General features: G+C 32.8%; 1 protein-coding gene across 2 annotated transcripts in view; it reads right to left on the bottom strand.

Annotated features, from left to right (window-relative positions):
• LOC145299645 (ferrochelatase, mitochondrial-like) overlaps positions 1-25,360 on the bottom strand; it is a 60,087-nt gene that overhangs the window by 11,728 nt on the left and 22,999 nt on the right. For both annotated transcript variants that reach the window (XM_080144423.1, XM_080144422.1), the window contains exons 2-8: positions 23,552-23,651; positions 20,610-20,732; positions 16,080-16,228; positions 15,630-15,702; positions 10,193-10,361; positions 9,195-9,293; positions 2,015-2,122 (exon numbers count right to left, since the gene is read on the bottom strand). In XM_080144423.1, the coding sequence (XP_080000549.1) occupies positions 2,015-2,122; positions 9,195-9,293; positions 10,193-10,361; positions 15,630-15,702; positions 16,080-16,228; positions 20,610-20,732; positions 23,552-23,646 (816 nt within the window). In that variant the 5' untranslated portion in view covers positions 23,647-23,651. The remainder of the gene's footprint in view (positions 1-2,014; positions 2,123-9,194; positions 9,294-10,192; positions 10,362-15,629; positions 15,703-16,079; positions 16,229-20,609; positions 20,733-23,551; positions 23,652-25,360) is intronic.

Below are 25,360 nucleotides of genomic sequence, written 5' to 3' on the forward strand. Positions count from 1 at the left end.
TTTTGTGTCAACATGAGAAAGATCTTTTGCTCTTTGCCTACAAAATTATAAAATCCAGGACCTGTACAGAACAGCTACCCACTGAAAATTTTTGCCGTAAAAGCAACAGTTATTATGTGCGTGTATATATATAAATATACTTTCAATTATAAAAAATATATACTTATGATTTTTTTTTTTTTTTACAATTGGCACAAGTAATTAAGCTCAATGAAAATGCTTTTAAACTTTCAGAGCATATACAGAAAAAAAACAAGAGGCCATCTAGAACATATGCTGTAGAACAGAGAAAAAAAAAGTAAAAAAGGCCAAAGACCCTAGTATTTGATGTGATGTTTTGAATATAATAAACTAGTTATCACCAGTTTCATTTCATTCAGACAAAACACTGAGAAACATGGCCTAATTAGAGCTGGGGCCCGTTTTTTATGGGTCACCCTGTATTCCAAATGATTTTTCTAGCTTTAGTTTTGAAACTAAAATTCGTAAGCATGACTATAATTACAGAGGATTAAAATTACTTCAGTTTTTTCTCCAGAAAGGTTTCAATATATTTTTAATAAGCAAATTTTTTTATGAATCTTATTACTTTTAAGGTTTTCCATTTATTTTCACTAGCTTTTATCCTCTTTGATAAAAAAAAAATAATAAAACTCAGACCGTTTGTTTTTTAACGAGGAACATATAAACTGTCTCTGGTAAGTCATCTGATGTTCGGCCACGTGCAAGACAATAAAATATTATGAAAGAAAAAATAAAACAAATGTTAACTACTAATATGTAAATCAAGCATATCTGCAGCATATTAATTTGGGGGAGGAGGATGCCTTTCAAAATATATTTTGACACCTTGGATCCAATTTCACTTTCTAATTTCACATATATCAAAAGTTGATATGATTAATTCTGAAATATCAAACAAGAATTTATTTCCAAAAAATCAGACTTGTATAATTTGTGGATGGCTGTAATAGCCTATAAATTTTCTTCATCTATTGCCCAATAGTTGGGAGTATTGGCACGGCTTTTGAACCAGATGAAATCAACTTTGTTTGTCATCCAGATTCCGATGTACTTAGCCAATCAAGAGCAAGAGAAGCAAACACCTCGGGTTTTCAGAGGATATGACACTACAGAGACGAGGGTTTCCTTGTAAAAGTACTCAACAAGAACACTGAAACCCAACTTCCCATGTCTGTACTAACTCAAAAAAAAGAAAACCTGCAAGACTTTCAAAAATGATTAAGATTCTCGCAATAAACAAAATCTTGTACAGCTTTTGAACTGAACAAAAGGTGAACTTTTTTTTAACCCTCATCCTATTCTAGTCAGTTTTTGCCCACTTCAAAAGTTGTACCAATATAAAAAAATATAAAAGTGTTCTTTAACAGAATGATACCCTCTTATCCTTCAAAATAATCAATAAAATTAACCATGCTTTTTGCAATCCAATCATATTTGAAACAAACTTTAGTCACTGCCTGACTTGCCCACCAAGTTTTTAATCATGAATGTTCAACAGTCTTTGTTTTACCACAGGACTCTTTAGCAATCATTTCATCAGTAGGAGACGTGATTCTGAATGGATTCCATACTTACCAAACCTTATCCCCACACTAATTTTATTTCTTTAATCCCAAAGATAATGTCTAAACAAAATATTTCTGAATTAAGGAAGGCCATCAGTTAAAATCAGGATACTGCCAAGAGATGAAAGGGCTATTGACAATTTTTCCCGTTATGTCCATGTATAACGTCAATAAAACAAAAGCTGTAGGACATGAATGAATAGACAAGTCAGCCATAGATGGAAGTTTATTGGCACCAACTTTGCTTGGATTGCAAAACAGATTGTGAATTTTATTAATGATTCCATGGGTCACTCTGTATAAAATGATAATATATTAAAAGTTGATCACATTCTGGCATGGTAAATGACTGAAATTTTTCAAGAATGTCTCTAAGTTCATACGAATGAGCAATAAACAAAAAAGAAATGTAAAAAAGATTTAACCTTTGATTGCCATACGATGCGATACGCATTGGAATGATTGAGAGTTTCCATCACTCTCCCTACTGTCATGGCCACCTCTCCGGGGTAAGTGTCTCCACGTTCAACAACCTGAATTAAAGAGAAAGTAAAAAAGAATTAAACATCTTCTATTATATAAATCTCAATCGTCTGTGTGTTTGTGTATGTTTGTATTAGTGGTGAGACGATTAATCGGAATCGGAAATCGTAAGAATCGTGTATTTTGGGAGGTATCGGAATCGGAATCGCATCGTTAAAAAATACCTTAATTTTCCGATTCCTTCATTACGATTCTTTTGGTCTGATGTTGAAAAAAAGAAAAAAATTTCCTGATATTTCTAACCGCAAGAGAGAAATAAAAAGAAACCAAAGAAATTCATTATTAACAGGGCAATGCTTAGTGCCCCTCCTTTACAAGGTTCATTCATTCAGATCTATTGTAATCCAAACTACAAAAGAGTTAACTTGAAAAGAAGTATACAGGGCTCTACATTGCGAGTAAAAATAAAAAAAACGCTTATCTTTTTGGCAATTGTTTTTTTTTACTGACAAATCTTCTAATAGTGAATGAAAATGCTTTTTCAACTTATATTTTCTTAAAATAAAACGAGCAAAGTCAAATTATTTAAACAGTAAAAGGTTTAATAGAACGATATACTTTTTTTCTTTTTTTAAAAGAAGGCTTTTGAAAGAAATATCTCTAAAATGAAATTGATCACGTATTTCGCAAAGTTTTGACAGTAGTCGGTTTCTTTTGAAGTTTCAAAAAAAACGACCCCATACTTATCTCTTCCAAACCTAAAGTTATTAAATAACCCCTTCGTTAATTTAAGGGTAATTAATTCAATTCAGTCAAGTTTTTTTTTTTAATTTCATTGAAATAAAATCCATTATTTTTTTTTTCTCCAGAAAGATAAAACCCTGAATTTGATTATATTAAACGCAGAATAATATAATCTTTTTTCTAGAATTTTAAATTGAAAATTAAAAGTGTTTTGCGCAGTTTTTTGCCGAACAAAAAAGAAATTAATATATATATTTTTAAAAGGTTTTGTAATCAATTTTTATGTCTAAATAATATTTACGATTAATTAAATAATTTCATTTTAAAAAGTATTTATAAATAGAATTTTACTAAGGACTTATAGTTTAGCAATATTGAACCGCATCAACCATGTGTGAATTGAACACAGTCAACTAAAAAAAAAATTCAAAAGAAAATGCGGGTTTGTATTACTGTACACATAGATTCGAAAAAGTTGTCAAAAAACAAATATATAAAAAATAAATGTTATCAAAGGCAAGATAAGTTATTTTTCTACCTAACTGGATATATTTTTCGGGTTTTTATTCAATGTAGCATGTTTATTCAGCTCGAAAAGCATACAGTGTTTACCGATGTATTGGAAAATTCAAAATGGCGCCCGACACTCTCTTTAACACGGTAAGTTCAGGAAAAGATGTTATAAATAATAAACTATACAAAATACTGCTAGAAACTCGCTCAATATATGTTACCGTGACATATTTTGACATATATTTGGTGTTTTTTTAATAGTATTTTGTCTAGTTTATTATTTATAACACCTTTTCCCGAACTTACCATGTTAAAGAGAGTGTCGGGCGCCATTTTGAATTTTCCAATACATCGGTAAACACTGCATATTTTTCGAGCTGAATAAACATGTTACATTGAATAAAGACAAAAAAAATGTATCCAGTTTGGTAGAAAAGTAACTTATCTTGCCTTTGATAATATCTGTTTGTTATATATTTGTTTTTTGACAACTTTTGCGAATCTATGTGTACAGTAATACAAACCCGAAAATGCATATTTGCATTTCATTATGTAAACTTTTATACATTGGTTTCAAAAATTAAATTCTACAAGTTTTTTTTGTTAACTACCGGTTAGTACAATTTACCGCCCCATCCCTTTATATTTTTTTCTTTTTGTCTTTTTAAGCGGATTATTTTCAATTAATTATCCAAATAAGTGACTAGCTTTAAAACAAAATTTAATAGTAAATTATTTGTTTACAGATAAACTGAATTTTCTAATATGGCCCAAAGTCCAAAAAAAAGTCTTTTTGAAGTTGATGAAGATGATGAGTTGAAAGCCATTTGCAAAGTCTGTCAAATTAAAATATCGCGAGGAATAAAACCATCTAACATGACCACAACCAACATGTTAAAACATTTAACCATGAAGCATCCAAATAAATTGGAGGAGCAAAATAAAAAAGAAAAGGAACAAAAAATTACCAACTAGTCACTCAGAGCAGTTTTATTAGTGAGGGTCGAAATCGCAGTGTCTTTTTTTTTTTTTGCCTACGTCACCATCTAGGTGTCACCATTTTTTTTTTAACCCTCCTTAACTTCAAAGAGTAAATACAATATATACAACTAAAAAAATAATTTTTAAAAATGCTGATTCCATTCATGAAAAATTCTTTTAACTAGAAATTAAAACTTAGGTAAAGATAGCTGACTGACAGCAACAGGAGCACTGGTTAACTACTCAACCACGTGGAAAGGTGTGGGGGGGAGGAAAAAAAAGGAAATTAAATGATGATAATAAATTATGATAACCGTCTTTGAAAGGCACTAAACTCCTAAAATTTACTTCTTTAAAATTTTAGGCGGCACTCCCCGGCGATTTTAAAGCACTCTCTCTCTCTCTCTCTCAAAAAAAAAAAAAAAAAAAAAAAAAAAGATTTAATTTTTAAGTTTGGGAAAGATATATTTATTATAACCGAATTCCTGTATGAAGACTGGATCTACTTTATTGGACGTTAATTTGTGAGATAAGTAATTTTTCAATGTTTAATATGTTTTTAAAGTTTCAATTATCAATTAAATTTTTTTAATTGCATTTATTTTTCAATTTATTTTTAAAAAAAACAGGGTTTTAAATGTATTTTTCAAGGTAACAAACTTCGAAAGAAGTCTAATAAAAAAAAAATCACTTAATTTTTAATTTCAACAACCCTGAGAATTTAATTATTAAAAAAATATTGAAATGTGACATTTTTTTATTTAACATTTCTATTAGTTCAATTAATTTTCTTTCAATAATTCATTTCACTCAACAAACTTCACCATTTTTTGTTGTTTTTTTTTTTATCTTTTTCTGTAATTTTGGTAATTATGTTTGCTCAATTTTATCTAGTATTTCATTTGTTTTTTATAGTGGTATCATTTTTATATGTGTTCCTTTGATATACCCTATTTCAAAATTAGTTTGGCTAAACTTATTCTTCACGTTAGAAACAACGTGTAAAAGCAATGAAAAAGTAAGAAAAAATAATAGGTGTTAACTACTCCTTGTGAATTATGGAGGTCTGAAGAACTGCCGTCACAAATACAACTATCAATAGCTAAACAAAAAATCGTTTTTGAAATTCCTTTAATTGTAACTTTTCGCTATACCTACCTTTTGGTATAAAACACAAAAACTTTCGATTAATGGTATTTCTCATATATGGTCGTTAACTTTGGAAAGGTTATTTTGTATCTACGGCACCATGTCACATGGTATATTGTTTTTTTTTTCATTACGCACGTTCATTTATAAATTATTAAATTAAATATTTATCTTTTTTATCTTTAATTAGTATATATTTTCTTTCTCTTTCGCTATATTTTTTTATTTAATTCATTAAATCTATTAATTATGAGGACCAAAATAATGAATCGTGTGTATTTATTCTCTAATTTTCTTGTTTTTGTTCTGTTATATAAATTCTATTTTATTTGTTTTTTTCTCTGAAGGATAAATTCTATTTTCTTTGAGTTTTTTTTTTCTGTATTCCAATTAAGTAAAATAAATTTTCTCTAAAATAAATTTTGCTAATTTTTCCATTTAGTTTACTATATAATAATTTTATTTAAACCAAAACATGACGGTGTAGACATAAAATATCTCTTCCAAAGTTAGGGAACATATTTGGGAACTACTGACCATAAGTATAAAACTACCTGGTATATTTCAAAACAATACATTCCTTAGGAATCGGTATCGAAATCGTTAATCAATATTTTCCTGGAATCGGAATCGTATAAAAATTAGGAATCGTCCCAACACTAGTTTGTATGTCAGCTAAAAACGTTTGTCAACCGTATCAAAGTGGCATGAACATTGTACGGTTTAGAAAGAACGATCTCTCAAACATATAATATGAAAAAATTAGAAAAAAATCATCAATTATTTCATGTAGAAAAGTCGTTTTATTTGAAAAGGGGTCAGGTAAAACCCTGGTTTTGACACTGTTAATCGTGCATGCGTGAACGGTCGATTTGTTGTTTCATTTTAAAAAGCTAAATTCACAACAGCATTTTTTTTTCTTGTAATAACACGATAACATGGCACTCAAGTCCTTTTTTCTTTTAATCGACAGATCATATTTAATTGTATTTTAATTTCTAAAACTGGGCAACACTGAGTGCCCCTATCACTGATTCTATATAAAAATAAATTGTTGGTAATATCTTTCGTATTACTTGGATTATTCAAACTACTGTTCTCATCTCGAGTGTCATTTTTATAACGTTCCGGTCAATGTAACCTCAAATCTTCTTTAAGTGTATCTTGTCAAACTCAGAAATCTGCACAGAATTTTGAACAGAACCTTTAATCAACAGGAGTAGCATCCTCTCGTTCTGTTAGCCATGACTGAGTAGAAGTATTTTGAGTGTCGCCAGCATTAAGGATTGAACCTTAAATCTCCAGAAGAATATAATTTACAAGTTAATTTTACCAAATACTTTATCCACTATATCACAGTTCCTTGTGGACAATTCTAATATGAGTTTGACAGAAAGATTCCCAAGTCCGACAAGATACACGTAAAGAATGTTGGCAGTCACATCGACTGAAACATGCGAATAACACACAAACGAAATCATAAAAATAGAAGCCAAAATGTTTCTCCATTATCTTAAAGGGAGATTACTTTTAAAATGTAAACTCTTAAAGGGAGATAAGTCAGTTAATAATTTTTATCATTAACTCTGCAACATTGTACATCAGGGGCTAATGACCTTGATCAATTACAAAGGTGAATAGATATTTTTTAAGTAGATCCAAAGCGTTCCTATTTACATGCCTCCCCACCAGGGCAAAGTTAGGTCGGTTTTTAATGTGGGATGTAATGGACGGAGCAAATCCCTAATCCCTAACATAAAATTGTCTGTGCCATGCATGAAAATATGGAAGGGAAATTTGCAAAGCGTCCAGATAAACTGATAAAAAGAAAAAATTGAAAATGATAATAGAACTCGAAAGCGACAGGATTACTGTTAGAAGATTGAGGTTTTGTGCACTGCTTTCTTATTAGAAAATCCAGCTCCCCAAAAAGGGGCATTCTGTATTGAAACAAAAAAAAAAATTTGCCTCTGTCTAGAAGAACTTAACTGACTGAAGACAATAAACTACGTGCAGAATTAGAACAGATACAACACTTTCTTCCAAGCCAAAAATCCAAGAAAGGTTTAGAGAATTTCAATCAAACAGAAATTAACAAATAAACAGAAATTAACAAAAATTCATAAATAAGCTTTGAAGGGTTACGACAAAAAAGTATATTTCTATCTATTTAACGTCATTTTCCCTTTAGGGTTCAAACTTTTTCCAACCTTACACAAGCTCATTCTTTGCTATGATGACCGACTAGACAAATTACTGCTTATACGTTGACTCATCATCCTATTATGCGGCTGTTGCTACAACTATTACTCCTATTTCTCTCTGTCCCCCAACACCTGTTTCATTTGCACCCGCTCCTAATATCTAAAACATTCACAACTAAGCAAGCAAGATTAGAATATTATATTGAATGTTATCAGTAGTTATTTAATATCCAACATTTATTCATTTTCTGAATTTTTCAGGTGAGGATTCATTATTCACATTCTTTTGACTCCTATTCTCATTTAGAGTGTTATTTGCACAATGTTTTGGTCTGATCTTCAAATGTAGCTTGTTGGATTTGGAATTTTGCAGTCAAACTTTGGAATTTACACACAAGGACCCGTGACATAATGAATAAAGAACTTGGTAAAATTCAGCTGTGATCTAAACTCTCCAGAAAAGGTCAATAATCAGTGCAGGTGGTACTCAAAATACAATTACAAATTAGTGTTAAATAAGACCCAGATTTTGATCGAGGAGCTGACATCACACGCTGAACAAAAGAATTTGGTCAATATAAACAAGCGAGGGACACAGATGGAAAAGAGGTAGGAAACAAGATGATAAATGATCGCACAAGTTGCCTGCCAATCCCATCCACCTCTCTCTCAATCAACACAAATTCAGCTGTCAAAATTAAGTACAGTTGTTTTTATATCAGCTAAATGACTTGTTTGTTTTTATGAAAAGTATACATTCATCCACATGTGAAAAAGTAAAGCTGATAAATTTATACATACATTATGTGTGTTACGATAGAGTCGGCAGATCAATTTTAAAAAAATAACATGGTTTCAAGCAGTACTTTGTTGTCATGTTGAAAATGGTAATATATCAAAAAATTACAGAAAATTCATTGAGTAGAAAATTATTTATACTTATGAAAATTAAAATTATTTATACTTATTAAAATTAAAATTAGGGGAAATTGCATTTTCCCTAGATGTGAACACCTTGAAGATTGCGAATACAGGGGGACATACTTATCTCCCTTTTTGCCACTTACATAGCCGACATAGTTTTTTTTTAGACCATGGCAATACTTTTCTTTTACTAGCTGACTACAATATGGCCGTCTTCAAGTCCAATGTAAATAAGTTCTTGATGAGCTGTTCCCCTTAAGTAATCCAATTTATCAAATTTACACTTCTAACGATTACTATGATATTGTCCTTTTCACCACTGTACACTCTTTAATCCTTATCCTTGAGTGGGCTCTGGGTCTTGATAAGTGGTGATTCATGGCTGTTGAAACAAGAGCATGCTACTCTTGTGGATTAAATAAAGGGTTCTGTTCAGAATTGCAGAGTTTTACAGAAAAATTTCACAATTATTTATTACATGAAAAAATTACTCTTTAATGCATTCAAAGTGAGATAATATGCAGTTTTGAATTTCATGGAGATAGGGGTTCCCCTTTACAACTCGTTTTAAAGAAAAAAAGAAAAAAATGAAGAAAAGAAAACAAACCTTTAAAGGGAGTGAATGGGCCGAGAAGAGAATTACAACATCGTTTCGAACATCCTCTGAAAATTTCATCAGTCCTTCTTTGACTCGGTCAGCAATGGCCTTCACAAAGAGAAAAAAATAAGCAGTAATGGTAAACATGAATTTTATTTACTGAAACCGTGTTACATATTATGAACTCTATGTCAATAGTGATCGTCGGCTAGTGTAAATTTTGACAACGGTCACACAGTGCGTGATAACCCAAACCTGCTAAACGATCATCCCCAGGGTTGTATCAAGAATGGCTGACATGAGATCAAAACAAAAATGAAAGGTCAAATCAGTTAGCCAAAGCAGAGGTACAAGTCGAGATGACGAATGACATTTTTCAAGCTGAGAGAAAACTAAGATTTTAAATCAGTTTGTCCGTGAAAACCATGCAGCAAAGACTGTCAATAATGGGAGTTTGTCTATGGAAACAAGTACAAGTCACGCTGCCAGAAATGTTGTAAAAAACTTTAATAATCGCTAAGTGTGAAATGTTACCTCAATATCTCTGTCCCCATATCACCATTTCAGTTAAGATGTTAACTAAGTAATTAGCTAAGATAATCTTACTTTCTCTCTCTCTCTCTCTCCAATTAGTGCTCTCAAAAAAAAATAAAACCTTTAAGAAACTCTCGGCAAACATTTCTTTATGTCTTTTTTCTGTAGGAGAAGATCTGTATTTGTATAGCAACTAGTAGCATGAAGCATAGTGGCAGTATCAGACATAGATGATAAAAGGCCCACATAAATATTAATAACTTTTACTAAATTTAAGAACAGCAAATCAATTAGACTCAGATCAGCATTTGGATGACAGGGTTAGATTAGTGAAGACAGACATGTCCAGCATCAGTGTTTCGGAACTTTTTTTTTTAACAACTCATTAAAAATTAAACAATATTCAACTTTATAGAGATATGACTGGATAGACAAAAGAAGATAAAAAGCCCAAGAATGTTCATACTACTTACGTTCACCAAACCTGGGTGAGTCGGCCATCGATCAATCACACTCCAAATCATGTCACTGGGGGCACCACGTTGACTGTAATATTTATAAATACCATTAAGACTGCTTCCTGTCGTTGAACACGTATACTGGGGGTACTGGGTGAAAGCTATAGCACGTTCAATACCATCGCTACAAAAAGAAAATTTTGCAGTTTTAATTTTTATTGCTTTGTTGACGGAGTGGGGGGGGGATATCACTCACGACTAAAAAGGTGCCAGGGGAGATAACTCTGTGGATGTTAAGTCTGAGTGTCCTAAAAATAAAAATTTGGCCAACATGGCATTTATTATATTTTAACTGAGTGAAGTTAAGTTTGAAATAAGCTGTACGCATCATTTTTTTTTATTACGTTCTTTTGAAAAATAAATCTGATTACTGGAAGGGTAATGGTATTCACCCAGTATGAGTACAGCCAATTTTCAACGAGTCCACTGCATCCCATGTCAAATTGATTCACTCGAACCAATCAACAGCCGAGTCCTCAGCATACTTCAGTCATTTCTAGTTCCAACAACCAAACCAAAAATGGTTGTCTTCACTATTCTGATCAAATTCTTCCTCTGGCTAGTGCAATTGGAGATACCAACTTCTCACAAAATCAAAAAAAAAACAAGTGAAGTTGGTTGTTGTTCAGAATTCAACCTAATTAAATAAAACAAAAGTACAGAAAAATCTTTATGAATGAAAATGATTTTTGGAATATAAAAATCATAAATTGATCAAGTACTTATTTTAGAGAGAAAATCAGTTTTTTTTTTTTTTTAGCGATTAATAATAATGCATAAGCATTTTAAGACTGATTTTGATTTCTATTTCTATCTCAATATTTTTAACTGAGTTGTCTCCAATTATTTATTAAATATGGTGGATTGAGAGACACGCATACTCATAAAATTTGATTTTATAGTAAAAAAAAAACTTGACAAATTTACATGATATTTGAAATATGACATTTTCATTCTGTGACAGGTATGTACATCATGAAGATTTTTCCGTATTTTTGTTTTTTTAATTAGCTTAAATTCTGTACAAGAACTGTAAAGTCTTTCTGAGAAGAGTGCCTGTGATACTAGTGACATTGCATCTTGCACAGAGAGATGGAAACAAAAGATGCAGAAACATTTTAAAAATATTGAGTATGTAAAGGTACTTGCGCAGAGATCGGGTCAAGCAGCTATACAGCAGCATTGTGTGCATAAATATTTGATATATCTTCAATTTTTTTAAAGAGTTTTGAGTCCACAATCTACTTTAGAGGTGGCAGAAGGCTGTCCACGCACAACCAATATACATTGCAATCTCGTCCTTACCCTGCTCTGTGATCTGTCAGCTTAAGCAACTTTGGTGGAAATATGTCATGGCTCATTATAATTCTAAAGACTATCGTGATCAGCAGAGTCGAATGCTGCAATGAAGTCAATGAAACACAACAGTCGCTTGCTGATAAAATAAATGAATGCATTCCAAAATGTGTGTAAGTGAAAAAAATTTCATCAGTGCAGCCCAAACTCACCAGAAACCGGGTTGGTTTTGTTAGGTTCAAAGTTCTCTTAGGTTTTGAAAACTCTGTCGGAGAATAATTGAAAAAAATTTTTAATGCAACAGCAATCAGTCTGCAATAGTTGCTGCATATACAGCAAGATCGCCATTTTAGTGCTTGTGCAATATAAATGGAATTTCAAACAAATGCGTTTCTGGTAAAAAACACTATTATGTATGTGCCATGTCAAATTTAGTATTAACTAGCAGGGAGACCTGTAGTTGAAATCAGACACTAGCAGTTGGACATTTTCTATTTTTTTCAATTGCAGATTTCAAGGAAAGCAAGGGAGAGAAGTCAGTTGGTAATACAAAATTGGTCGCACTACTCTTGCACATTAAAACATACGCTAAAACTCGATAAATTCTATTTTTAGTCTTAATTATTTTTCTACTGCATAATTTTTTCGTAATTTTTGGAATTGATAGTAATTTAGACATAACATGCAAGATCAGGTATACACATTTATTCTTTTTTCATCTTTGTTGTTACAGGCTTTATATGCTTCAAAATTGTAATCTGATAAAAATTAAAAATTTGTTAAAACATTAATATCAATTATTAAGCACATACAATTTTGTAAGAAAACAAACTCTGTAAATAAACGTTTAAGAACGCAATGTTTTCATAACAATCAAAGTTTTCTTTAAAATGAATCAAAAGAATGCAAGAAAGTTCAGTAGCTAAAATATTGAGACTACAATGATTGGAACGTCTAACTCATCATTTTTTACTGAAATAGGTTCGCTTTTTTTCTTTTTAAATTAAATAGTTTTTTTTTTTTTGTTTTATATAAGCATCGCCACTTATCAAGGCCAAGAGGCCACTCGGGGATAAGGGTTAAAGAGTGTACAGTAGAAATTGGACAATATAGTCATCATTAGTAAATGGAAATTCGGTAAATTTGTTAACAACTGGAACGGCTAATCAAGAACTTGTTTACATTAGACTTGAAGACAACCATATTGTAGTCAGCTGGAAAGCAGGAAAACGGAAGACAATTCCACAGACGTGCAGTTCTAAGAAAGAAGCTTTGTTCATGGAATCTACGTTTAAGTTTAGGCACAGATAAAGAGTGAGGGGAATTATTGATAGTGTTTTCAGCTAGACGAGTGTTTCTTGTGAAAGTTTGGCGAGGGGGGACCATAGACTGAAGCTCAGTCAAACACTTTCCATGAAAATAACGATACATCAGAGACAAACTTGCAACATCTCTTCTATGAGATAGAGGTTGCAGGGAAGAGAAAAGGACGTCTCCTACGAGGCTACAAAGTCTATTTTGAACTCTATGCTAGTATTTGCTACCAGCTTCTTGAACCACATCAACTCTGATTTCACAAAGAAGCATTTTCATGTGATTTTTTTTTTTTTACTAAATTGAAGATAAATATACAATCTTTATCTACCATCATATTTAATTTAACATCCATTTTATATGCTGGCAGGTGTTCGACTGATTTAAGTAATTGTCTTCCAAACTAACCTATGTTATCTCAGCCCAGGTTTTTATTTATCCTTCAGGTTCATTTTTATCACTTCCTGCCATGTTTTTCTATGACTGTTCTATGAATTAAAGATTTTACATCAAGTAACTCAAAAACTCTCATCCATACTTTCATGGTTACCATACCACCAGAGTCTACTCTTCTGCACATATCTCCCTGTGTTGTCCAGATGTAATTCTCCTTTGTAATTATCAGAACCCAGCCTGTATTTAAGACTTAAGCTACACATTACTCATCCAAAACAGTCAACCCATGAAACTGCAAGTCCTCATATTCCATGAGTGATGTTTCCGACAAAGGGGGAAAATTTGTTATCAATACTCAACCTAGCCATCTCATTAATGCTTATCAAGGAGAAAAAACAAAAACACTTAACATCACAACTCATTAGCGAAAATAAAAATTTGGTACTTATACGGACTATGCTATTCTTTTAGATACGATTTTCAATTTTTACCGTATTTTTATTTATTAAATTGTTATGTGAAAGTACTGAAGAGTTACAAAATGCACTCCCCTCCCAATGTTAAGAATGGCTTTCTAAATAATAACGTTACTATTTCAGCACGGAGTGTATTCTACATAAGTACCAAAAATTTTTAAAAACAAATGTGAAATCAGTTGATACGGTTGCCAGGCAGCTTAAAAAACTAGTGGCAAATGCTGGCATCCATATTGGATTCTAAATACAACCTTTTGCTATATACCTATATTCATTTCTTGTGAGAATTATATTGCAGTAATAACTTGGGCTGTGACAACAGCATATTCTTTTCATTGTTTTGACTCTTGAGTATATATCCATTAATATCTTCTGTTTTTATATAGACTGATGTGGTTCTCAGTTGATTGATTGTCTGTGTCGGATATATACTTGAAAGTCAAAAGAATGAAAAGAATATGCTGTTGTCACAGCCCTAGTAATAACTTACAAGCAATCAATAATAGGGAGTTACATTTCACACATCTTGTAGTTAGGTTTTAATGTATTCTTTTTTTTTTTTTTTGCGAAATAGCAAAATAAATTGTTATGTGGCCACAAAATGATTTTTTTTAATGAAAAAGAAACATGCATTAAATAATACTTGACAATATTCATTTATAAAATTAATGGTAGATGTCTGTGTGCATGTTTGTATGTTCAGCTAAAAATCACAAACTACTAGACAAAGATCCACAAAGTTGGTATTGTCTTGATCGGTATTGCCCAGAATTAATAATATCTATAATATAAAAAAAAAATTATTCATTTTCTGGGAATCAATGAGGCGAGATTTTGTCAGGAGATGGGGGTCGGTTTTTCACTGTTATTATGTACTAATTTGGAAAATAAATGCTAACTCATTTCACAAGGAATCTATTGTATAAAGTAGAGTTGTCCTTTTTTTTTTTTTGTATTTTACTTCAGTAAACTTTAAGAGATCAGGGGGCTCCTTCCTGGAGCTAACACTTGATTCCGTTATGATTTAAATTTATATCCGAGGGCTCTTTTAAGAATAGATACTGTTCCCTTTATGGCTGCTATCTGTATTTCATTACAGCTTGGTCTTACAGGGATTGCTTCTAAGTATTTATGAAGATTCTTTTTTATTAAGCCAGTTGCTCCTATCACAACCGGTATAATGTTTATTTCTTTTAGAGACCATGTTGTTTTTAGATCATTTTTTAGGTCCTGATATTTTGTTATATTTTCCCGTTCAGCTCTGTTAAGGCCAAAATCATTTGGGACTGTGACATCGACAATGAGTGCAGTTCTTTCAGGCTTGTTCCATATTACAATATCTCGTTTGATGGCCTTGTCTTTTATGTATCTGCCTGCCTGTATGTCTTTGTCATAGAACATGGTCACATTTCTGTTTGATGTTATTGGTGGTGGTTCATGTTCCCAAATGTTCAGTGATCTGTCAAGTTGCATCTCTCCACAGATCTTCCAATGGAGGTACTTGCATACTTTGGTGTGATGAGCAGTGTAATGGCCATCTGCCAATAAGATTGGACATGCAGCATTAGATGGCTTGCGCTTTCAATCGCAGTTGTCTGCATGTGTGTGTCCAGCTAAAGAGGAATAGGTGGAACAGAAGAGGTGTTTGAGGAACAGGAAAACATAAGGAGAAAGAGAGAGGTAAAGCAATAGAAGTTTTAATAGAAATATGTTACAGTTTTGCCTTGTTCATTTTAACGGTAAGCTTAAACATATGATGTGTCAGGTGCAGCAAGTTATTAGGTATGATTGATGGAAACGGGGGTCCTTTGGAGTTAATTGTGTCCGTTATCTGGTTCATTGTGACAATAAAAAAAAATTTTTTAAATCAAATTTATTGGGGAGAGGGTTATAAGCAAAACTTTACTTACTTTTCCATTTCTTCAATAGAGTTTTCTGTCAAAGGTGGAGCATAACGAAAGCCGATGTAGTATTTGTGAGGTGCTGTAAGAAAATATACGATAAATTAAAAACAAAGAAACAGTTATCTTAAAATACAGTTTTCTACGGAGTGCATAACACACACCTGTTAATTTGCACCCATGCTTTAACGGGTGCAGCTGCTAATATTTGTGTTGGCCTGCTATTCTCTCACACACACCCATATGCACTCTGTTACAAACCCATGTGCACCCTCCTCTGCATCCACCAAAGACATGGGTAGAAGAAGAAAATCACAGAAACAACGTTGGGGGTCGGTGTCTGTTGTCGAGCGGGAGGATGGGGGTGGGTACATGTTGTCTTATCGATTACATTTGTCATAAATTATTTAAACTGTAGATAGGGAGTTTATGGATATGCATATAGAAAATTATTCTTACCCGTTTCTGGGCTAATTCGGTCAAGTATTTCCACCATTCTTTCCCCTTGGATGGCTGTCCATTGTTTGATCGGAGAACCACCACCAATTTTTGCATACTGCTCTTGGATTCTCGGAGTACGTCTTTTCGCTATCAATTGTCCGAGCTGGCTGAAAAAGTTTAAACACTAGAACAGGTGAATTTCTTAGCAGAAAAAGTTGAAAATTATTCCCTTTCAAGCTATGTCTTAAATAGTATTACTTCATGTGGTGATATTTCTTTTTAATTTAACTGGCTTTGCAAACTCACTTTTATTCGATTCAAAACAATTTAATAAGAGCTTAATGTAGCAATACACATGAAAAAATTTAAATTGCTTAAAACATTCCAATAATGACATACATAGAAAGAGATTGACGATCCAACAAAAACTCTGTTAAAAATTTTGTTTTAAATCGAACTTAAAATTAGGATGTTATGACTATTTTTGTGCCTTGCATTTTTAGATATTTTTTTTCTCTTTAAGACCAAAGTATTACTTCTTTTGTTGATATTTCTTTTTTACTTTAAATGGCTTAGAAACTCGTTTTTTCCTCCAATTTAAAACGATTTAATCAAAACTCAACGGGTAACCCAATGGACACTTTTTTCTAGTACAGTAGAACCCCCCCACCCCCGAATACAGTGGCTACCTAGGATACATTTTTTTCGGGTTACGATGTGGAATACAATGTTTTTCCGGACCCTGGTTATGGTATTTGCCCCACCTTATGGCGTTATTTAACATGTGTATTATATACTGTACTGTATTTTGTTACTAAATTTTAATGCCGAATCCCAGGGTTTTACTGTAATAAATATCAGTGGGGACTCTTGGTCATAAATCTTATGCTTATAATATTTAACTATGATATTACAGTAGATATGTACCATCCGTTAAATTACACAAATTCAAGTAAAAGAAAATCAAATAGGTTAACGAAAATGAAAAGATCAAAATAAAAAATCTGAAGATCTGGCTGTTTATCAGATGAGCTTCTGGTCTCAGCTGGGGGGGGGGGCACAGAGAAGTGTTCTTGTGCCAATGTTATTTTTGCTCTTCATCAACGACCTGCTGACATTAATGGATAGTCCAACATCTCATTTTAATTGCGACGTCTTGACTGTGTTCTCAAACTCATATGCCGATGACACACAAATTTGTTTCATACCCAGACCCTTACATAGCGTCGGTATACCTGCAGTCCCTGCTTGTTTTTGCTTCTGAGTGAGCAGGGGACTGAGGCATCCTATTCAACCCAACAAAAACAGTTGTGCTAGTGTCCTCTAGATATCTGTCTCTTGGTCCTGTCTGTGGGATTTGGTTTCAAGATATTTGTGCAATTCTCAAAATATAACTATTTAGGAGTAATATCTAGAAATCTCAGGTTTGACCTTCCAAATTCCTCATGAATGGCATTTGCTGACTAGGTTTTTACAAGGCAATGATTCGTCCCCACTTGGAATACAAGTCCCAAGTGTTTGAAGTTGGCAAGGTGTTTTCCAATTCTCTTGAGCATCTACAGCATCGTGCAATCAGATATATAATTAACATTACAAGCGTATTCTGTATTTTCGTAGACATTGGCAATATTACATATCTAATGTGCTTCAACAAGTCATATCTTTTTTATTTGTGGTTCAATTTTTAAAAGACTTACATTGATGAAAAGAGAATAGAATAAGCATTCCAATGATGTTAATTTATTTTTCTTTCATGCGTTCAATATTTTTATGCTCCAAGTTAAAATGAAAAAAAAAAAAAAAAAGAAATGGTAAAAAATGACAACAGCAAAAAGGGAAACTGTTTTTTCAATGTTTACATTTCATACGTTGCGTTTGGATACACATGCATGGGGTCCAATTTGATTGGATACGGCTGAAATTTTACAGGCTATATAAACATAGAAGTTCATCTCTACTGGACTTTGATTTATATTTTTACGACCACCCATAGAAAGCAAAGTTACGACCGAGCAAAGTTGACGAAGAATATTTCAAAATTGATAAGATAAATCAACATATATCATCCAATTTCATATAGATAATAGTTTCAGAATTATTTTCATGTATAATATGTAAATATTTGATAATTATTAATTGTGCAGAAATTTCTTTAAAATGTTATCTTTTATAGAAATTCAAATGCGCTTAACCGGGAAAAATGGCTCGCTATGCGCTAATGTGCTGACCAGCGCTTAGCTGACTAAAGTCAGCGCATTAACAAGTTTTGTTTGTATTCTTTTTAAAATGCAAAACAAAAGCAGAAAAAACAGTTTCATTTTTTATTCTGAGTTTGTCAATTTAAAAAAATTATTTTCAAGTTTTTCAAATTTGATTTCCAAATAATACAATTTTGTTGTTTTTAACGCTTTTAATACACATGTACTAAAAGCATTAAAAAACAACAAAATGTACGAAGTACATGCGTTTCTGTTATCATGATATTTATAACTTCTTACTTGTACTTCAGGCAGAATTGTGTTTTTTAATGGTCCAAAAAAAAAATATAGCAAATAAACGGTACTTGTGCACTTATGCTACCATGCTGAAATAACATGGGGAAGGAAGGGTGTCTTGTTAACTATTCTGTACTTTCACCTAACAATTAAATAAAAAGATATTGTGAAACTTGAATTTATTTTTAACTCATTGTGAAGACCATTTTTTCAAATCTGTAAAACAAACCCATTTTTTTTTAACTGAGGATATCTAAATAATAATAATTAGGCAGTTCGATAAAGATACATTTTGTAAATTTTTACATTGTTTCCACCTTAACATTTTTCTTTAAAATGACTACGTTTTAAGGTTTTGAAAATCACATTTAAATTTTACGCAGATAAGTAGCTTTCCGGATATTAAGCAATGTCATTTCTTATGTTATTGCTAGTGGCCATCTTGGTATGCACGTTTGTGCATAGTTTCTTGAGGTTGTGTTTGCATGCTCACACGTACCAAGATGAAAGAAATTACATTGTTTAATATCCAGAAAACTACTTATTTGCAGAAAATTTAAATGCAATATTCGTTTTTAGCATACCCTAAAACCTCTAAAAGTAATCATTTTAAATGTTAAGGTGGAAACAAGATGAAAAATTACCGTTTTATTTCTTTGTTTACATAGTTGAATTTTCAGTAAAACAACAGAATAGAAATGACAAAAATTACCATCAATGGTGAATATATAGTTGTTGCTTATTAGGATTCCTGGTATCTTGGTACTGTGAAAGCTATATCAAGGATTCATGTAGAGTATGATTTATGGTTGCATCTCAGAAAATAGGAGTATATTTTGGGCCAGATAGAGAGGATTTACAAAATTGAAATTGGACTGGTCCCAAAATGCATAAGTTCTGGTCAACTCTGCGAATTTCCATCTTTTACAGAAATATAAAATCTATATGAAAAATTTTCTTTGGTTTATTTCTGAGATTAATTCATATCTACTCAATTTTTTTCTTTTCTTTGAGGGGAGTAGTAAATACCGGCCATGAATGCTCCTTAGGCATTCAATGGCTACACCCCAGATGAAGCTCTCCTTTTGTGAGGACGCAGGAAAATGCCTACTTTCAATAAAGCTATATTTAAATACCACTATAATACTTAGTTTTGTTCAGCAATAGACACCCATTGTATGATACATGTGCCAGTTTTAAAAAAATTAAAATTTGTAGATTTTAATTTATAATTCATGGCTTATGGTAAAGAGATACATCAGAAAGAGCACACAATTTTACATAAAAGTACCAAGTTTCATGAGAATAGCTTGAAAAATAAATAAATGGTCACAAAATTACCGAATTTCTTGAAATGCTGACGTCCGTAATTTAGCCCACTTTTTCTAAAGAAAAATTTCCACGGAAAAGCATAAATGCGGACACTTAAAATTCTCATAACTTTTGAACTACTGATGGCATTTACATAATTCAAACGGGTTTCAGCGTCTTTTACATAGCTCTTTTCATGCAAGTTGATAAAATAACAATTATCTAAAAAGAAAAAAATCAACTTGTAATGGTAATATAATACATATTCCCTGCCTAAACCCTGTTCCCTCTGGAGTGTATGATCTGTTGTCTACTCGCAAGAATATAACAGTCACTTCTATTGTCTAAAGATTATTTCATGGTTCTTGCCCCACTTCAATGCTTAAATACCGTCCTGTGCTGCGGCTGAACAAACCAAACCTGCGATGATATACATAGATCCACTGCATAATCACACCAGTATTTGCTCAAAGATGTACTGGCGATTTCCTTTCGCATTGTGTTTTGCAGTCTTCAGTGTTCTGCACCAGAATTGTGTAAATGAACATGTTTCACTGTCATATTTTCGGAGTTCTGTAATGTCTATCATGATATTCCTAAGTTTTATGTATTTCCTAATTAGCTAGGTAGCCTCTATCTATTGCTGACAGTTTTATAACCATGACTTAAGAAAAGAAAAATAATATTAATTTAGGAAACAAAGGAAAAGTAAACATAAAAGAAGAAAAAAAAAGAAACTCACTTCTGTACAGGTAATGTCATTAAATCCTTATCTAAAAATAAGCGTCGTAAAAAATCATGGACTCCATCTAGCGTCTCTGGTCCGCCCATATTCAGCATCAAGATACCAGTTTTGGGTTTAGTACTGAAAAACAAAAAAAATAAATAAAATGAAAGTAGAAAATTTCTGATTTTTATTTTTCAAAAACTTTTAACACATGCAGTTTTATTTATATGTATTTTGATTAAAATATTACACTTCCTTTCTGCCTCGTGTGAAAATTCTTTCTTCACGGTGAAAAGTAGTAAGGAAAGAAATATGAGGGGGTGTTCCAAAATTAATGCCTCCTATTTTTTATTCCGGCAAAATAAATCAGAGGGCGATTGCAACTTGCATTTTTATGATGACTAAACTCATGCATTCATGACTTGAAAGTTGCATCTCTCTGTTGCAGATATTGATGGTGTGAGACTGTAATAAAGCAGCCAGTTATGGACGTGCATCAAAAGAAGAGATGCATCCTTGAATTCCTGGCAAAAATGTATTAAAAATGGTAACTGTAGCAAAATAAATTTTGGAGAACAAAAGGTTGCTCGTTTTTATTGTACCACTCCCGTCTTTGTAGCTCTTCAACTTTGAGTTAAAATAAAATAGGTTTTTACTTTTAGAAAAACCTTTGTACGACAAAGCACTTTTAATGCTCATGCACAGCTATCGTTCATCGCCAATAAAAGTGCATTGAGAATGGTGGTGACTATGTAGAAAAATCAATTCCAGAAAATAAAACTTGCTCGTTTTAATGGTGCCACTCTCGTCTTCATAGTCCTTTAACTTTTTGAGTTAAAAAATAGAAGGGTTTACTTTTGGAACTTTGCTCATATATATAACTTGGAAAAAAAAAAAAAAAATCAACTGGTCAAAACTGATTTCTCAAAATTACCCGATCTACCTTCTTTGGGGTATGGCACAATCATATTGACACACTGGTTCTTGTCAGATCACTGAAGTTGAGCATGGCCAGTACCAGATGGGTGACCATTACGGAAGGTAAGGCGCTGTATGTACCTTCTGGGAAGGTTGGGCGTGGGGTCAGCGTCCTCACCCCCAAAAAAAGAACTTGTTACAAAAGCATCTACAAAGTTGTAGATGGCCTATATCCCTAAAGAGACTCAAGGCTGGGGGGGGGGGACCTTCTTTAGGCGGGTCACATGATTAGCATTCCAAGAATGTGCATTTGTAAGACAGAAGGATTGAAAAGGAGTTGTAGTAGCAATGCACACACAATTTTTTAATTAAAATATTTCAATAATTGCATACAAAAGCTTGATGATTTAAAAAAAAGTTTTTTTAAAAAATAAAATGAAAAATCATTTGAAAATTTTTAAATCTGACCAAAAACAATGAATTTATGAAAATTTTAATACCATACACATTTTATCACTTTTTTAACACTCAGTATAAATGTTAGGATTAAGTAACGAAATTTGCCATAGAAAGTTACTTATGCCTGAAAGTATCCTGTACCTCTACAAGGTCACCATTTGCCCATGTATGGAGTATTGTTGTCACATTTGGGCTGATGCATCTGCTTTCACTCCCGAACAGGGTTCAAAAGAGAGTCGCCAACCTGATAGGTCTTGAACTGTCATCTAAGCTTTAACCTCTGTCCCTTCAATGAAATGTTGCATCCCTCTGCCTGTTTTACAAGTATTTTAATGATGAATGCTCCAACGAACTACAAGCCCTTGTACCTCCTCGACGTAAAATCCCCCACAAACCCGACAAGCAGCAAAGTCCTGCCCCTATACAATAGAAATCCCTAGATGTAAGAAAACCTTCTGCTCTAATAGTTTCTTCCCCAGAACTGCTAGACTTTGGAATTCCTTTCCAGGTTCCTGCTTCCCCAACTGTACTGACATGCAGAAGTTCAAGTGTAATGTGAACAGACATCTTACTGCTCAACTCCCTACATAGTATCCCTGCAACTTATGTCTCTGATAGTAGCTCCCTACATCAAAGTAGCAATGTGCCTTGTTTGGGGTGAAAATGTAATAAAAAAATATATATAAGGAGTACTACTCCCACATCTGGGGAGGAGCTCATAAGAGTCTCTTTTCCTGCCTTTACAAGGTACAAAACCGTCTTCGGTATCCAGTGGGCAAGGATGTTTTCATCTCCCTATTTCCTCTTTCTCACAAAAGAGACATTACAAGCCTGTCCCTGCTTTATCATTACTTTTATGGTAGGTGCTCGACTGAGCTCCAATCTATGGTACCCCACCCCTTGTAAAACATTCACAGCAAATACTCTTCTAGCTACAACAACCGTCAACAATTTCCATCAGTATTTGTTGCTAAGATTAAATGTAAATTCCAGGAGCATAGTTTCTTTCTTTGAACCATTGATCTGTTGAAAGAATACCATGGGACTGCTTCCCAGCTGACTATAACATGATAATTTTCAAATCTACTATAAGTAAGTTTTTGTCGAGCAGTCCTGTTAAATAATTAATCCCTACCCAAGTTCCACTAATATAGCTCATGTTGTCTCACCATCTGCCTAACCCTAACTCTTCTTAGTGTAGCCTCCAGGCCTTGATAAGTGGTAATCCCCCCCACTCCCAGTAAAAAAACAAAAAGTGTATTTTTGTGCAAGAAATTCGAGTATGCCACTGAAAATCTCTAGAAATTAACAGTTTCCAAGTAATCTGCAGTAAATGCACATATGTTGCAATACCTTCAAATTACCATATATCCGTTAATGACCTCAAATGTTAGACCTCAAACCTGAATTATAATGGATTTTTGTTTAAAATGCTGAAACCGTATGTCAGTATTTGTTAAAATATTTTACATTTTAAGTTTCTCTTGAGTGCTTAAAAATACTGCATTTTTTTTTAAATTTGAAATGAAAAAAAAAAAATCATTCAGTGAATATGTCTGTGAGTGAATGAGTGGGCTTACCTGTATCGGAGAAACTGTGATGGCTGTTGCCAAAAATGTGACATGGAGGTTGTAAGAACTTTTCCATAGTGAGGGATACGTTTTGCCAGATTCATTATTGCTGAAATATCAGAAAAAAAAAAACATAATAAATAAAAGAAATTCCCTTCTGACAATTGAAGGAAAACAAAATTATCTTCCACTTTGGAAAGAATAATGAGAATCTATTTGCATTCTTTGTACAGAATTTGTCTTTCAATTACCGTAGGTCCAATGCGTGAATGGTTTAACTGGCACAGGCTTTAGGTGGTCTTTATTCATTGGCACAGCTTTGGATTAACCCCCTTGCCCCCCTTTTTCCTTTATGCAAATTTTCTGTGTTCCCAGCCTTGTAGATAAATTGCTTCATTCATCTTCTATTGTATAAAGAGCAGTTGTATGTCTGTGTTTGTTTACCTAAAAGTCATAAACTACTACAAAGATAATATATTCTTTTTCAGCATTTCCTTGGACAGAATATGAACACCTTTTATTTTTTGTAATATTCATTTTGGTGTGGGGAGGAAGTTTAACATTAACAAAATTAGCTAGTTTTGGTTTGACATTCATTTATATTTTCAAATCAATTTCAGATGTGAAATGATACTTGACATGGAGAAAGGGTGATAAAAAGAGAGGAGGAGAAAGAAAGAAACGTTTAAAAAAGAAAGATGTCAGATAAACATTATTATTTGTTAAATGATACAAAATCTATAGCCATGTATTTCATACAATCATCATTGGTTTAACATCTGCTTTACATGATGACAAATATTAGATTGCTTTTAGAAATTGATTCCCAAGCTAATTTATCTCTGGCCAAGTCTTTATTTCTTTCATCTATCATTACCATTTCCTCCCATATTTTTCCTTACTACTTCAGCTGTTCTTCAGTTAATCCAAATACTATCATCCTTCTTTCAACGTGGCCATACTAACAAAGTTTCCTGTTTCACAGATTGTCTAGGTTTAATCTTCCTCTGAGCTCATTAGATCTAAGCCTGTCTTTAAGATTCACATTACACATCAATCATATCATTTCTCTCCATGCAATGCATGTCCTCAACTCTCACTAGCCAGGTTTCACTTTCATACATCATCACACTCATGTGCACATCTCTTCCCCTGACCGACTGTAGTAATGTTCTGCTGGCCAGTCATAGCAGAAGTTCCCTCAACTTACTCCACCCATTCCTAACTCTTGCAATCACACTAGCAACAGCTCCTACTTGTGCTCCAATATCAACAAAACATTTAAATAATCTCATTAAATATACTTTTTTATGTAAATTGCTTCAGAAAAGACTTTTTTTTTATTTCGCTTTCACCCCAAACAAGGCACTGTACCACTTTGATGTAAGGGGGCATAATTTGCAGAGATACTATATAGGGAGTCAAGCAGCAAGACATGTTTACATTACACTTGAACTTCTGCATGTCAGTACAGTGAAGGAAGAACCCGGAAAGAAATTCCCAAATCTAGCAGTCTTAGGAAAGAGACTATTAGAGTAGAAGGCTTTCTGGCATCTGCGGATTTCTACTGTGTAGGGGTGGGATTTTGCTGCTTGTCAGGTTTAAAAAAAAATACTTCACGGTAAAAAACTAGCCAATGAGCAGTTGTAGAGGGATAGATTCCAACCCAGAAAACAGCAATTCTTCCCCCTTTATCCGAAACATTGTTCATTAAATGATAAAATTAAAGGACAAAATAAGGGAATCAAGTTACAAAATAGCCGAAACTAAACCCAAGATCCACTTTCTAATCTCGTAATATTTCTCCACATTTGAGTT

The sequence above is a fragment of the Euprymna scolopes genome, chromosome 2, assembly GCF_053919585.1.
Source record: "Euprymna scolopes isolate OS-2025 chromosome 2, ASM5391958v1, whole genome shotgun sequence".
Lineage (NCBI taxonomy): Eukaryota > Metazoa > Mollusca > Cephalopoda > Sepiida > Sepiolidae > Euprymna > Euprymna scolopes.